Source organism: Aspergillus tubingensis, assembly GCF_013340325.1.
Source record: "Aspergillus tubingensis WU-2223L DNA, scaffold_7, whole genome shotgun sequence".
NCBI classification, from domain to species: domain Eukaryota; kingdom Fungi; phylum Ascomycota; class Eurotiomycetes; order Eurotiales; family Aspergillaceae; genus Aspergillus; species Aspergillus tubingensis.
The window spans coordinates 3,293,282-3,306,747 of NW_023336281.1; the positions used below are offsets into that span (position 1 = coordinate 3,293,282).

General features: G+C 50.1%; 5 protein-coding genes across 5 annotated transcripts; 2 read left to right on the forward strand and 3 right to left on the reverse strand.

Annotated features, from left to right (window-relative positions):
* Window positions 1-630: 630 nt before the first annotated feature.
* On the reverse strand, window positions 631-2,475 carry AtWU_06049 (MFS transporter; the record flags this gene model as incomplete). Its single annotated transcript, XM_035501159.1, has 1 exon — window positions 631-2,475. The coding sequence occupies one exon, from the start codon at window positions 2,473-2,475 to the stop codon at window positions 631-633; it is 1,845 nt and encodes a 614-aa protein (XP_035357052.1).
* A 1,978-nt stretch (window positions 2,476-4,453) lies between these two features.
* Window positions 4,454-5,525, reverse strand: AtWU_06050 (F-box protein; the record flags this gene model as incomplete). The annotated part of the gene is made up of 4 exons (XM_035501160.1): window positions 4,454-4,557; window positions 4,611-4,988; window positions 5,047-5,413; window positions 5,478-5,525. 4 exons carry the CDS (start codon window positions 5,523-5,525, stop codon window positions 4,454-4,456), a joined length of 897 nt encoding a protein of 298 aa, XP_035357053.1.
* A 788-nt stretch (window positions 5,526-6,313) lies between these two features.
* AtWU_06051 (UDP-glucose:hexose-1-phosphate uridylyltransferase) lies at window positions 6,314-7,662 on the forward strand (the record flags this gene model as incomplete). Its single annotated transcript, XM_035501161.1, has 4 exons — window positions 6,314-6,414; window positions 6,496-6,680; window positions 6,741-7,506; window positions 7,560-7,662. The coding sequence occupies 4 exons, from the start codon at window positions 6,314-6,316 to the stop codon at window positions 7,660-7,662; spliced, it is 1,155 nt and encodes a 384-aa protein (XP_035357054.1).
* Window positions 7,663-8,385: 723 nt separating this feature from the next.
* On the reverse strand, window positions 8,386-8,893 carry AtWU_06052 (Erg28 family protein; the record flags this gene model as incomplete). Its single annotated transcript, XM_035501162.1, has 2 exons — window positions 8,386-8,748; window positions 8,831-8,893. 2 exons carry the CDS (start codon window positions 8,891-8,893, stop codon window positions 8,386-8,388), a joined length of 426 nt encoding a protein of 141 aa, XP_035357055.1.
* Window positions 8,894-9,178: 285 nt separating this feature from the next.
* AtWU_06053 (ketoreductase) lies at window positions 9,179-10,277 on the forward strand (the record flags this gene model as incomplete). Its single annotated transcript, XM_035501163.1, has 2 exons — window positions 9,179-9,355; window positions 9,414-10,277. 2 exons carry the CDS (start codon window positions 9,179-9,181, stop codon window positions 10,275-10,277), a joined length of 1,041 nt encoding a protein of 346 aa, XP_035357056.1.
* Between the last annotated feature and the right edge of the window lie 3,189 nt (window positions 10,278-13,466).

The following is a 13,466-nucleotide window of genomic DNA, read 5'->3' on the forward strand; positions in this document are numbered from 1 at the left end:
AGGCATTTCATACTGTTCTGGAACGTCTCCGCTTGTGCTTCTGCATGTCTCCGCTTTGCAGTGAACGAAAGGGTCTGGCAGTGAACGAAGGGTCTGCGGCTGGAGATCCGGTCTCTCACGGTCAGGAAGAGTGTTTGTGCTGGAATTGCTGCATACTTGGGGATGGTTTTCGTCTATGGTCTATGTCATTAACATTATTCTATGTCTCTATATAGAAGGTATATCAATGTGTAAACAGAACGCCGAGATAGTAAAATAGTCATGCGCCAATGCAAATTCATGACTTGGAAGATGAAGCCCATCGACCTCTTCATGGAGGTCATTATCAACCCCGCTCAAAAATAATGCCCTAGCCACCATGCTGTATCCATTTAGGCGATTCTCACGGCTCAGATGTCGTTTCCACGCGTACACGGCGAAGAGTACAGCTCTCTGCTGTAGGGCTCCATGTATAAGCTGCGGGCTTTACCAGCATATCGTTCTCTCGCGAACGTACCCAACCGCACTCCTAGTAACTGCATACAATGCACAAAATGGATATATAGCTAGGTGGATTGGCATCAGGTCTTTGGTGGTGCCCTGAGACTTTTGTGTGATATTGCCCCACAGGCTCAAGTGTGGAGTATGATTTCAGGCCTTGGTCGAATTCTTCCTAGGACGGCCGCTGATAGTAGAGTTGCACGTATTGACTCGATCAATATCGTACGGATTCTCCTCGTATGTGACTGTACGAGCAAGAGAGTGAGTGGATTTCTTGGAAGCACGCGACGCCCGCCGTTCCATTGCACCCCTAGAAGGCATACTGGAAAGGCTGTCACTGTCACTATCGTCGCTGATACCATTATCAGCTCCAGCGGCAGATTCCCCCTTCTCCACGTCAGACTTGGGTGGAGGTGCAGAGCTTTGCTGCGCCGCAGCAGCAAGTCTCTGCATGAACGCCTCTGCCTGGGCAGCATAGAGGCAGCGCTTGCGGATGCGGGCACCATACAGGTAGAAGACGATAGGGAAAGGAAGGCACGCAAGCGACAAAAACGCGGGGATTGAGGAAGCCCAATGGATTCCAAGGTTCTCGTACATGTAGGTCGTGAACAACGGGAACGCAAAGCCGAGCAAAGACCGGAGAGCCGAGTTCGCCGCCAGAACCGATGCGGCATAGATCGTGTATGCGTCAATGAGGTAGTTGAAAACACTCAGGAATACCAATACTAAGCCGAACCCGAATGGGGCACCTGCAGCCACAGATGCCATCCAGTGGATGGACGGGTAGTTGGTCCAGGCAAACCAGAAAAGGCCAATTGGTAGGGCAATCCCTCCAAGGATACTTGGAGGCAGACGAACCTCGGGCGGCAGACGGCCGTTGGCTTGTTGGCATTTCTTCGCATAATTTAGGTTGTCAGGAATAGTGAGAGCAACTGCAATCACCATTCCGACTAGGATACCCAAGAAGGCCAAGCCTCCAATACCCTCACTCCAACCGCGTGCCTCCTGAAAGACGATAGGATAAGCTGCAAACAGCATGTAAAGCGTTCCATAGATGATGGCCATGTAGATACAGAGAAGCAGCACAATGGGTTCTCTGAAGAGCATGAGCCAGGGTCGTGACAGGGCGGTCTTCAATGCTTGGCCTAGAGACACCTTGCCTCTCTCCATATCCAGTTTACTGCGGTAGACCTTGCCACTCAATTCAGACAGCTTTTCAGCCCGTCGGCGCAAGAGAACTGGTGCATATGTCTCCGGCAGGAAGAAGATAAGGCATAACCACATCACGCCGGAAAAGGCTGCCAGGAATCCTTCCACCCAGCGCCAGCCTGCTCCAGCGCCAAGGAAGCCACCGATGACGGGGCCAATAGTAGGTCCGCAAAGAGGTGCTGCAGCGAAGAGACTGATAGCGATACCACGTTTGGCAGCGGGAAACAAGTCTGCAATCGTTCCGCCCGCGTTGCCAAACGGTGAGGATCCGAAGAATCCGGCCAGGAAGCGAAGTATGACCAGCGTTTGAATGTTCTTTGAACCCGCAGCCCCTGCATTGAAAGCTGTGAGAAGCGCAAAGGTCACCGAGAAAACATTACGGCGTCCAAACACCTCGCTCATCGGAGCCCATAGTAGCGGGCCAAAGGCGAAGCCCAAAACGAATAGCGAGATACCGAGGATGGCAACCTCTTCCTCACATTGAAACTCTATAACAACCTGACTTATACTTCCCGAGTATGCTGATGACACCAGGGCGACAGTAAGGGTCACGAAGGAAACTAGAATAGTATATAGCCATTTTGAGAGGTTACCAAAAGCCATAGGGTTTCGAGGATCATTAGGAAGCCAGGTGACGACATAGGGCGATTCTTCTGTCCCTAACCCTTCGTAGTTAAAATTGATGATCTCCGGGGTGACGACTTTTTGGTCGAAGACAAGGCGCCAATAGGGGATCTTCGAGGGCCGAGGAGCGCCGCCATTGGCGACAGTGCCTGCCACGCCCATAGTGCCCGTTAATTAAGGTTCAGCACAACGGCTATTTGCAGCCCTGAGAATGGTTGCTGGGTGGTATGGAGATTGACACAATGTAAAAATGCTCTCTCAACCTTCTCAAGCAACTGCTAAACTGAGAAAAGAAATGACGAATAGACAAATAAATGTAAGACAACAAACATGGCATGAGATTAAACCGGCACGACTTTTCCGATTACAATTTCTTCATTCCTCCGGTTACTCGGCAGGGGCGATAGGCCTCAGCGAATCAGGAGTCGGAATGTGTTCTGGGAGCCGAGGTTGCTTCAGAATTTGCTGTGCCTGTCTTATCTCCGCCCAATATCCGCTGTTTCAGATTCTGGTCCTTCTCGTTGCTGCGGCTGCCTGACGAACTGTTTGTTTTGTTCGAGAAAGCGATAAGGCTACATCTTGGAGAGCTTTGGTGGTGGAAGATCAGGATCAGGTTGGCTGCGTTGAAGTATTGCTTCAGCTGCGTCCCTTATGCGTATAGCAGTTAGAGGAACGCCAGTCCGATTTAGAGCGTCGAGATCATTAATTAGAGAGTTATACTGAGCCTCAGTAAGCTTCAAATTCGCGGGGTGACGAGTCGATCTGGATGGTAATTCGTGAACTCTTCGTCGCAAGCGATAATAGCTAAGCCCAAACTCTCTTGCAGCCTTCCGTATGGATACAGGGTTTTCGGTGTCCTTTTTCTCATGGTAGTAGTCCGTAGACTCTTTGTATTGGTCTTCCTGGCTCTTGTAGACAGACGACATGATTCTTTGGTGTATTTCACGAGGATTGTTTGAATCGTTCTCTGGGAAATGCTTAATGCGATCCGACAAGCTGACGTGGTGCGCTGAGCTGTCAGCGTGGAGCGCATGCGGCAACAACGAATGGATTCGACATTGTAGACAATAATACAATATCTCTCACATTACCTGCACCTAAAGCGGAAGTGTATGTGAAAGATAATAGCACTTTTTGAGTTCAGCTTTCTGAATGTTATTTGAGAAGCAGAAGTAACCCAACTTCTTTGAACTTCAATCAACTACTGCGTCAGAGGTATATTTCTGTCTGAGATGTGCCAAAGGTGCAGTGCAGTCACACCATCTACTGAAGTTTTCTCAATCCCTGCAATCCTATATTCCCGGACATAAGAACGACATTTACTTCCAATGTTTCCAACCTCTAGAGAGACTTACAAATATTTGACCTGGCACATAAGAAAGCATTTGTGACTACTAAGTACTCTAATAGCTGATGTTGGCCTCGGCAGTTATACTATGAACACAAGGTTGGTTCATGGACGAAAAAGTTTGGTTTACAAGCATACTTAGTATATACATACAAAGCTGGAGTACTGTATTGATAGACTCATCACTCCCTTCAGAGAAAGCTGTATAGATGTCGATCATTTCATTTGAATGGGTTACATTCCTTCTTTCACATATAAAACTGTCGTCAAGAGGGTCCGACTGATTAATAAAACAAGCTTGCAGGGATTAAGGGACTCAGGTGGGGACGCTACGCGCTCCCAGCAAAAGAGGTATTAAGATTGACCAATCGGCAAAATTTCTTGACATGCCCGGCAGCTTAGGTCAGTATGCGATAAAGATTAGTAGTAGAAGTTGGAGACAAAGAAAACAAAACGTTGTATATGAATGGCTTGCGCCTGTAACTGATCATGATGTTTATGTGGTCTGGATCGAGAGAATGTATAGAATCCAGAGGTAAGCTAACAGCAAAAGGGTGTCCCATTTTCGCTTGCGCCTTATGAAGTCAAAAAGCAAGGGTTCGAATGTCAACTGACAAGTACATGCACATGACCATGGTTACCTACGGAGTAGTCGGCTCGGACACAGGACCTTGGCATTGCTTTTGAATGCATACCCTGCAAAAGAAACGCTATAGACAAAAGACATACAAACATGCGCGTAGACCGAGATTTCGGCCTCCATATCACTGACATGTCTATCCGTGAAAACCGCTATCTGAGAGTCGGGGTTATAACTACAGCTTTATAATAATTCTGCTGTTCCTCCTGTGACTTTTCCAGGGTCCGGAGTAAGCGAACAGCGCGTATATGTAATTCTAGCCATCTGTTAGTGTGCGAATGTAAACAAGAGAACCAGAGACCACCATACCTTCAATCAACAATTCATAGCTCGTGAATTGGTCGTCGTCGCGATGGATGAGAATTGGCACATTTTGATTCATTAGCGGTTTTGCCTTGACCCGTACTTTGATCCCGACACTCTTGCTCTGATCAACCCATAGCATTTGCGAAGGCTCTGTACCATCTGGTACGAATTCACGGATTCGCTTCTCTTCGTCTCTCAGCCAGTCGCGGAATACCCTGATTACCCCGTCCTCGACCGTGTGTGCACTTAGGAGCAGATTTGTACCCGGCATGACCTTCACTATATTTACGACCACACATAGCTGAGAGAAGTCTTCAAAGCTCTCGAGGTTGATAGGGCGCGAGACAACCAAGTTGTCTCGGTCGGGGTCTTGCTCATCGTCTACCAAAATCAGAGACCTCGGGTCGTGATCGCTGCATCCGGGAACAGGGGCGCATACCTCTTAGGGGTACTAGCCTTGTTCCGCTCGATCTTTCTTCTACCGCGACTTCAGGGCGGAACCGAGCATACACCGAACTCAGTCTTCCCAGTTGCTGGGCCGTGTCGGAATTCTCATAAAGCGAACCACTCCTCCCGTTAAGTTGATCTAAACCATCGGTGTCAAGGTATGTGCAGAATACATGAGGCACCTTAAGCTTTTCGCTCGGGTGAAAGCATTCTAGGATGAGTTTATAGTCATGCAAAGGAGCGCCGATGAGCAGACGATAATGTAGGATCCGCAGGACGAGGGCGTGGAAGCGGCGGGAGACTGTCGCCCAAGAGATGAGGGATCGTGTCGAGAAGGAGGATAGAATCTGAGCGAGGACCTAAAATATCCATAGAAGCATTAGCGAGGCATTTTCTCAATGATTGGAGATCGCATTATCGCACTTCGTTGGGAAGGGAGTAGAAATGGAGCTTTGAATGGCCGTCGTCCATGATCTGATCAACTGCGGGGAATATGTGTGAATCTCATATCTTCGCTCAAGCAACAAATGAACAGAACACGGTTCGTACACAGCAGGAACAGCAGTTCAGTGGAGCCCAACTCAGGAGGGAAGTGACGTGACAAGGGTCAGATGATGCCAGCGCGAGCTTCTCCGGGGATGTGGAGGTTCGGTGATAACGGGCGATAAGGCTAGCCAGTGCCCCTCGTTCCCCCTGACGTCAAACAAATCGGCCCGAACGAAGGCGGGCAGCTGACTGTCTGGATTCGGGTAGCCGCGGGGAGAAAGAAAAGAAACGAGAGTCATTTCTCGGCCCACCACCGCGTTGGTTTTAGTCAATAGTGGAGTATGCTTTATGTCGAATTCAACCGGTAGACATGCTGTACAGGTCGGTTGATTTATGAAATCTTGTTATAAAATGATCTATAAAAATGCAAAAATCCAAAGATATGGACTCATACTCTAAACACACGGATAAAAGATTGTAGCAGACAGACACCATCATGTTTGCAGTTGCAATTGCAGCAGCAAGAAAAGGGTCCAGGGCCTCCCCATGAATTTACCCGAGCAGCCGACCGGATGGCAGCTTTACCCCGTGCTGGTTCGGTGCCGAATCGCCATAATTTCCGGAGACCCCGCGACTAAGCCCCGCCGCCAGGGCCATCAGCCAACTTTTCTTTTCACGCAGTTTCTTCGCTCTTCTTCTCCTCTTTCTTTTCCCTTTCCTCTTGTAACAAGGCTGCATCTTACTTGCATAGACTATATACATTTATCTCAACAATGGTTGAAAACGTTCTGGATGATATCTCTCATCGGAGATTCAATCCTCTTCGAGGATCCTACATTCTGGTCTCCCCGCATCGGACCAAGCGCCCCTGGCAGTAAGTTGGCCTGCTTCTGTCCAGCAGAAATAGGCATGGACCCATTAGAAGAGGAGCAGTTGAGCTAAATGCTGCGACCAGAGGACAGCAGGAGAGCCCCTCTAAAACTACCTTGCCAACCTACGACCCCGCTTGCTATCTCTGCCCCGGAAACAAGCGCGCGCAGGGCGATACCAACCCCAAATATGAGAAAACATTCGTCTTCGTAAACGACTACAGTGCGGTCAAGGAAGAACAAGCGCCGTATACCCCGGAAGGTGGCGAGGGTATGTTTGACTTGTAATCTCAGGCTCAACGAATGCGATACTAACAAAACCGGGGAGCAGACCTTGAATCATTCTTCCTCAAGGCAGAGCCCGTCACCGGTAAATGCTACGTGCTTACCTTCTCTGCGGCCCACAATCTCACCTTGGCCGATCTTTCGCCTGCCGAGATCGCGCCTGTTATTGACGCTTGGACTGAGATCTACACTGCCCATTTATCCCCAAAGTCGCCATTGGCTGCTGTAGCTCCAGCGACTACCCTGCCTCCTAACTCCCCGACTGCTAGCTTGACCAAGCCTAAGGAGCAGTATCGCTACATGCAGATCTTCGAGAACAAGGGTGCCGCCATGGGGTGCTCAAACCCTCACCCCCACGGTCAGGTCTGGACCACCAGCTCTTTGCCCGAAGAACCGGCCATGGAACTCGAGCAGCTGAAGAAGTACCGCCGGGAGAATGGTGGCAAGCACATGTTGGAAGCTTATGCTGCTCTCGAAAGCCGGAAACAGGAGCGCGTGGTATTTGAGAACGATGCCTTCCTTGTTGTCTGCCCCTGGTGGGCTGTTTGGCCTTTCGAGACCATGATTGTCAGCAAGACCCACAAGCGCGCCCTGGTCGACCTAAATAGCAGCGAAAAGCTGCAGCTGGCGGAAGCCATTGCCGAAGTCACCAGACGGTACGACAACCTGTTCGAAACGCACTTCCCGTACAGCATGGGTATCCACCAGGCACCACTTGACGGAACCGAGGAGGAAATCGAGTCGTCATATCTTCACCTTCACTTCTATCCCCCGCTATTGCGCAGCGCCACTGTGCGCAAATTTTTGGTCGGGTGAGTGGTTTTCAGCTATCACGTTACGGTAAAAATTTGCTGATGAGTTATAGGTATGAAATGATGGGCGAGCCCCAGCGTGACATTACACCCGAGCAAGCGGCCTCGAGGTTGCGAGGCTGCGGAGGAGAGCTCTACAGGAAGAAGATGGACTAAGAACAGAGAATATTGGATTAAACTGGATTGGATGTTGTATACCTATGTGTTCTGACAGCAATGAATACCTGCGTTCGTGGGTCCATCGGACCAGTCCCGGCCGGCTTCTGTGTTTCGGATCTGTATCGACTCCTGTCATACCCCTGCGAGAAAGGGAGCTAATCGGATATGCGTGTCTCAATCACCCACGCGCCATTAATGACTTGCACCCTTACTTCAGCTCAGCCTCTATCCCTTGCCAGCTCCTGCGTCATCATGATCGTCCTTTTCGATTTCCCCACAGCTCAGCTACACACTCCGTAGCATAACTCCGATCAGTGAACTGCTATGGAGCGGCTGAGCTGTGCGCTCGGCGTAACTTTACCTGTCTAGTATTAACCTTAGGAGGTGAAACATGATTCACCTCTGAGAGCACTGAAAGAATCGCCCAATCTCGATCTAACGAACTTTGCTTTGCCTTCTACATGCGCTGACAGTAGCACATGGGGGACTGTCAGCCAGAACCGACATTTTACATAATCATCATACGTAGAATAAGCGAATTAGACTCCGTGCATTGACCGATAATTGATCTTCACATCTATTACTTTGCCTTTTCATTACATTATTGATATGATCATAACCTAGCCGATCCATAGCTTGTCCCTGCGCTAAGAAATAGAGCATGCATCGAAAAGCAACCAGCCGCAAATCCGGCAAATTATAATTGAGATCCAGCCCAACCTAAGCAGCCAGATACGCCTCCCTCTGCGTCAACATCCAAGCCAGCGTGGACGAAGCAACAATCAAAGGGCTAACGAAACGACCCTTAAGCTGCGCACTACCGAAGCCCAACCACTCGCCGACAAAGTGTGCCAGGGCAATGCCAAAAGTCCAGAGCGCGAGATCATAGACAGCCGGGTTGTTGAGGTTGTAGGCGGCGTAAATGCGGACTACGGAGGAAAGGAAAGTCCATGTGCCGAAAGTCCGAGAAGAGAGGGGGTTGGTGTGCGGGCGACCTTCAGCAGTTTTTCCGTTGTAGAGATCTGCGGCATAGGACTCCGATCGGTAGGCTTGGATGCTGTTTGCGGCGGAGACGACGGAGACCTGAATGGAGTAAAGTGGTCAGGTTAGCATGGGGTCGGTCCGGGGAACGGAAGTGTAGTTGTAAACAAATGGGGGTTGTTACCAAGAAGAGCCATTTGGGCAGCAGACCCTCGAAGGGGGGAAGGTAGGAGAGAAGAGCGGCCATGATTACTATGCGAAGTTGTACTCCGGAGAGTTTGACAGAATTGGCTGCAGAGAGATAGAGTTGTGGAGGATCAATTGGTTGGGAAAGACTGATAATTGCGATGAGGATATTGCTTCTTTGGAGTGGCCGAGGTCTGTCCGCTTGGGGGGTCTTGGCACCGCTCATCCCCAACCATTATTCTGCCTTTATGATTGCTGCCGCATCTCCGTCCGTCTCCGGATTCTTTCTGCAGTCAGCTTCCATCCCCACAATCTTCAATCGCCACGGGTTGAACAACAAGCAATCATGGAGTTTCTGACCAAGCATCTGGACTGTCTGTCCAACTTCCAGTTGAACCTGCAGCCTGGCTGGCAGACCGTGGGCGCCTCGGCTCTTCTCGCCGCTGGCAGCTTGTTCGTCGTCTCTCGCGCACTCGTTTTCGTCAGGGTCCTCCTGAGCTTGTTTGTGCTCCCTGGCAAGCCTGTATGTTGTCCCTCACAATATCAATTGAAGACTATGTCGCTGACTTTCATTCTTCCAGCTCCGCTCCTTCGGCCCTAAGGGCAGCTGGGCCGTGGTCACAGGTGCCTCCGATGGACTCGGCAAGGAATTCGCTCTTCAGCTCGCCCGCGCTGATTTCAACATCCTCCTCGTTTCCCGTACCGCTTCCAAGCTTGACACCCTTTCCAATGAGATCACATCCAAATTCCCCTCCGTGCAGACCAAGACCCTGGCGATGGACTTCGCCCAGAACGACGACAGCGACTACGAGAAGCTGAAGGAACTGGTGGACGGATTGGACGTGTCCGTTCTGGTCAACAACGTTGGAAAGAGTCACAGCATCCCTACCCCCTTCGCTCTGACCCCCGAGGATGAGATGACTGATATCGTGACCATCAACTGCCTGGGTACCTTGCGGGCAACCCAGCTGGTTGTTCCGGGTATGATGCAGCGCAAGCGCGGATTGGTCCTGACTATGGGCTCGTTCGGTGGACTTCTCCCTACCCCTCTTCTGGCTACCTACTCCGGCAGCAAGGCTTTCCTGCAGCAATGGTCCACTTCCCTTGGTTCGGAGCTCGAGCCCTACGGAATTACTGTCGAGTTGGTCCAGGCCTACCTTATTACCTCTGCTATGTCCAAGATCCGCCGGACTAGTGCTACGATCCCCGACCCCCGCTCATTCGTGAAGTCGGTCTTGACTAAGATTGGCCGCAATGGCGGATCTCCCACGTACGCGTACAGCTCTTCCCCCTACTGGAGCCACGGATTGATGGCCTGGTTCTTGACCTGCGTTACCGGGACCATGGGCAAGATTGTCGTTGGCCAGAACAAGGGCATGCACGAGTCTATCCGGAAGCGTGCTCTGCGCAAGGCCGAGCGCGAGAAGGGCAAGAAGAGCACCTAAAGTGCTTGGCAGTCGCTTCTAGATGATGACTCACGTGCGTTTGCCGATCAACCTGGGGTAAGGGGGAGAGATAAAGAAAGGAACGAAAATGGAAGTATGGAGAAGAACGAGCCGGTGGGGGAGAGTGTCTGTGTGTGAACTGAACCCTGAGCTTGAGCTGAATCTGAATCCACTGGGGGACGTGTGGCGAACGAAGAGTCTCGGAGTTCGGTGAAAGGTGCATGCAGCTATGGAGCCAGATCGAAGACCGTCCAGATAGGAGCGGGCCGCATCTTATCTTCAACGGAGGGCACAGGTCCGGATGGACCTTACCTTTTACAAAGTACTCTACTAACCTACACGTGGTGTGTGGTGTCTGTCGACAGGGCCAATCAAACCTCTGACCAGGGGGTTGGTGACTACGCAATCCATGATCGACAGCACCAAAGATGATACGATATACTATGTTTAGCAGAAACAGATAGCATAAAGTACGGATTAATCTAATAATGTGGAAGGAGAAGATCCTCGCTTCGCAGTTACCTCGGTGCTCCTTATTCTACTATCTAAAGTATAGTCTCCGCTAAATCTGTCAAATATGCGCACTACAGAGCATGGCCCAGTGCAAAGCAATGCAATGCTGTGCAGATATGCAAATATCCACCGAGATCTCGGAGTTCGGAATCTGCACATCCCAAAGCATAACTGACCTGAACTCAATCGGGCTGGACCAGATGGATGGGGGCCATCCGTCCTAATCTTGGGACCACCGTCGGTGAATAAATCTTGTGTCTGTGTCTCGGTTCTCTCTTTCTCTGATGACTTGCAGATAAGGGTGAAGAGGGACCCTGTGGGACTGCGACTGTGCTACACTACCGAACTGAGGAGAATTTCCTGCATGGATAGTGCAGTACTAGGAGTAACTAGGTTTCTTCACTCGGAGAATAGAATGGCGTGCGAGAAAACCTCCGTAGGGGGAGGAGACTCGGAGAGGAGAGGAGTCTTATATATAGAACAGCTTAGGTGGTCCTGGAACGTGGTACAGACTATCAGATAGATAGTAGATCACCTTCCACTTCTGCTCTTGATACATAGTATTCATTGAAGCTTAGCCAGGCACGTTGGCTGTCAAGATTAGTAGTCTAGTTGGTTCCAAGGTTTTAGAGGTAAATACGTAGATAGAAGCAGTCCAAAAGTGACCAGAAGACGAAGAGAGAGAGAAAAGTCGAATGATATCATGATCCTCAGCTTGCGGCTCTCTTTGCCAAGTACTTAGCTTAGTAGAGTAGTCTAATGGACATCTACCCATACAATAATACCAACCCAACATAACATCCATTCCACATACACCACACCACATGACACAATCCCTCTCATCCAACCTCATGACCCTATTCAAGCTTCCCACTATCGCCACCACCAGCAAGAAAGAACAACAACTAGCCCTGGCAACGTCCCATCGCACCGTCACCTCCAAACTCTTCACGAAATCCAACTACTCTACCTACTCCTCTTAGTAATAACCCAAACCCACCGCTCTCTCCCCTATCATAGGCCAAATTCCACCCAAAGATTCCATGCATGGGTCGACCCCTGTTCCTGAAAAATCTAGACCCTAGCAAGAAAAAACAGAGAGCTGGTACGACTTACGGTGGCCACTACTCTCGTTCCCAATCCAGCTAGCAGCTCCCGAAGCAGCATCATGCAGCAGAAAATAAAACAACCTACCCGCCGTCACACAACATATTGCAACATCCCATCCCATCCCGCTGTGGCTAAATGTATGTAGTACTACTATTATGGTTTTAAATTCGCGGGTGTACTCTTTTCCATTATTTTTTTGCTCTGTTGGAGACAAGTAAGTAGGTAGGCAGTAGATCTGGGATGAGGCAATTACGTCAGGTGTGGTGTGTTGTCCTGAGGTGGTGAAACGCTGGCTGGTGGAACCTGCTACCTACGCTGTTTACTTACCTTTCTTGGGAGGAGAATTTTTTTTTTCTGTTGAGTATGGATAGTGGGACGGACGGGATGGGTCGAAGAAAAATTTCTTTTCTTTCTCTGGTTAGGTTAATTTAGGTTAGGTTTGGGTATCGACCGGGTTGGTTGGTTGGTTGGTTGGTTGGCTTTGTCTCGGGCTCGGTGAGTGGGTTGCGTGATGCTCTTTGTGTCTCTCGCTTTCGGGATACTACGTAGGCTGAATGAGCCGGGATTGTGTGGTCGGGTTGCATTGTTACTCTAGTTATTGTTTTTATATTTTACTCTGGGAGTGCACATAATGTTCTTGTTATGTCCTGAGGATGTTACTGATATTTTGTCTGAATCTACAATGTGAGCTTGAGGGCAGACAGCAAGCGACGTCTCTCTCTTGCGGCATTACGGCATGCCGAACCCGACCTAACGGAGGAGAGTGAAACCTCACCGGAAGCCGAAAAGGTCATCGATTGCAGGCCGGTCAAGTTCCGACCGAATCCATGGTAAGAGAGGGAGATCTCTGATAGGCTGGGTGGTTCGAGTCAGGCTATATGAGCTCCAGCTGAAGCTGGACCTGAGCACCGACGTGCACGAGGGGTTGTGGTTGGATGAAAATTTTCGCTGGTGGAGAGGATCAGCCAACGCTAAACAGAAGATCCACAGGCCCGGTGAGCTTCAAACGGGAAGGGACAAGAAGTGGTGCGTAGTTAGCGTGAGATATCGGCACACCGAAGGCAGTTGGATGGACAGGCATCCCGAGACCGAGACGGTCGGCGGTGGCCGAAGTGCTCGGGATGGACGACGGTGAGACTGGAAGTGGTCTCGGTGAGCAGGGTTGGCCGCTTAGGTGTCATGTACTTATCAGCGATGGTCGCTGCTTATGATGATATTTAGATTGATGGTTAAAATTTCTCCCTCTTGCATCTGCATTGTCGGAAGAGATTATACTTCCCACCCTCCTTCATTTTCTTCCCCCATCCCTTTGCCCGCTGACGGTCGGGCAAAAAGTGAGAAAGCATGTGTTCGTGAGAGTTCGGGATCGGCCAAGAGCCAAGAGGGGATTATCTCAACGCATGCAGAGTCAAAATTAGAATTTTTTAAAAGAAATTTTTTTTTTCGTGGTTAGACCCACTTGGCGCCCGGTGATCTCCCTCGTTTGGGCCTGAGATTGCGTCGGAACCGGCAACTTTACTACGACTGAGCTCTTTTTTCGGTGGCTCAGGGGCTGATCTGAAGGAA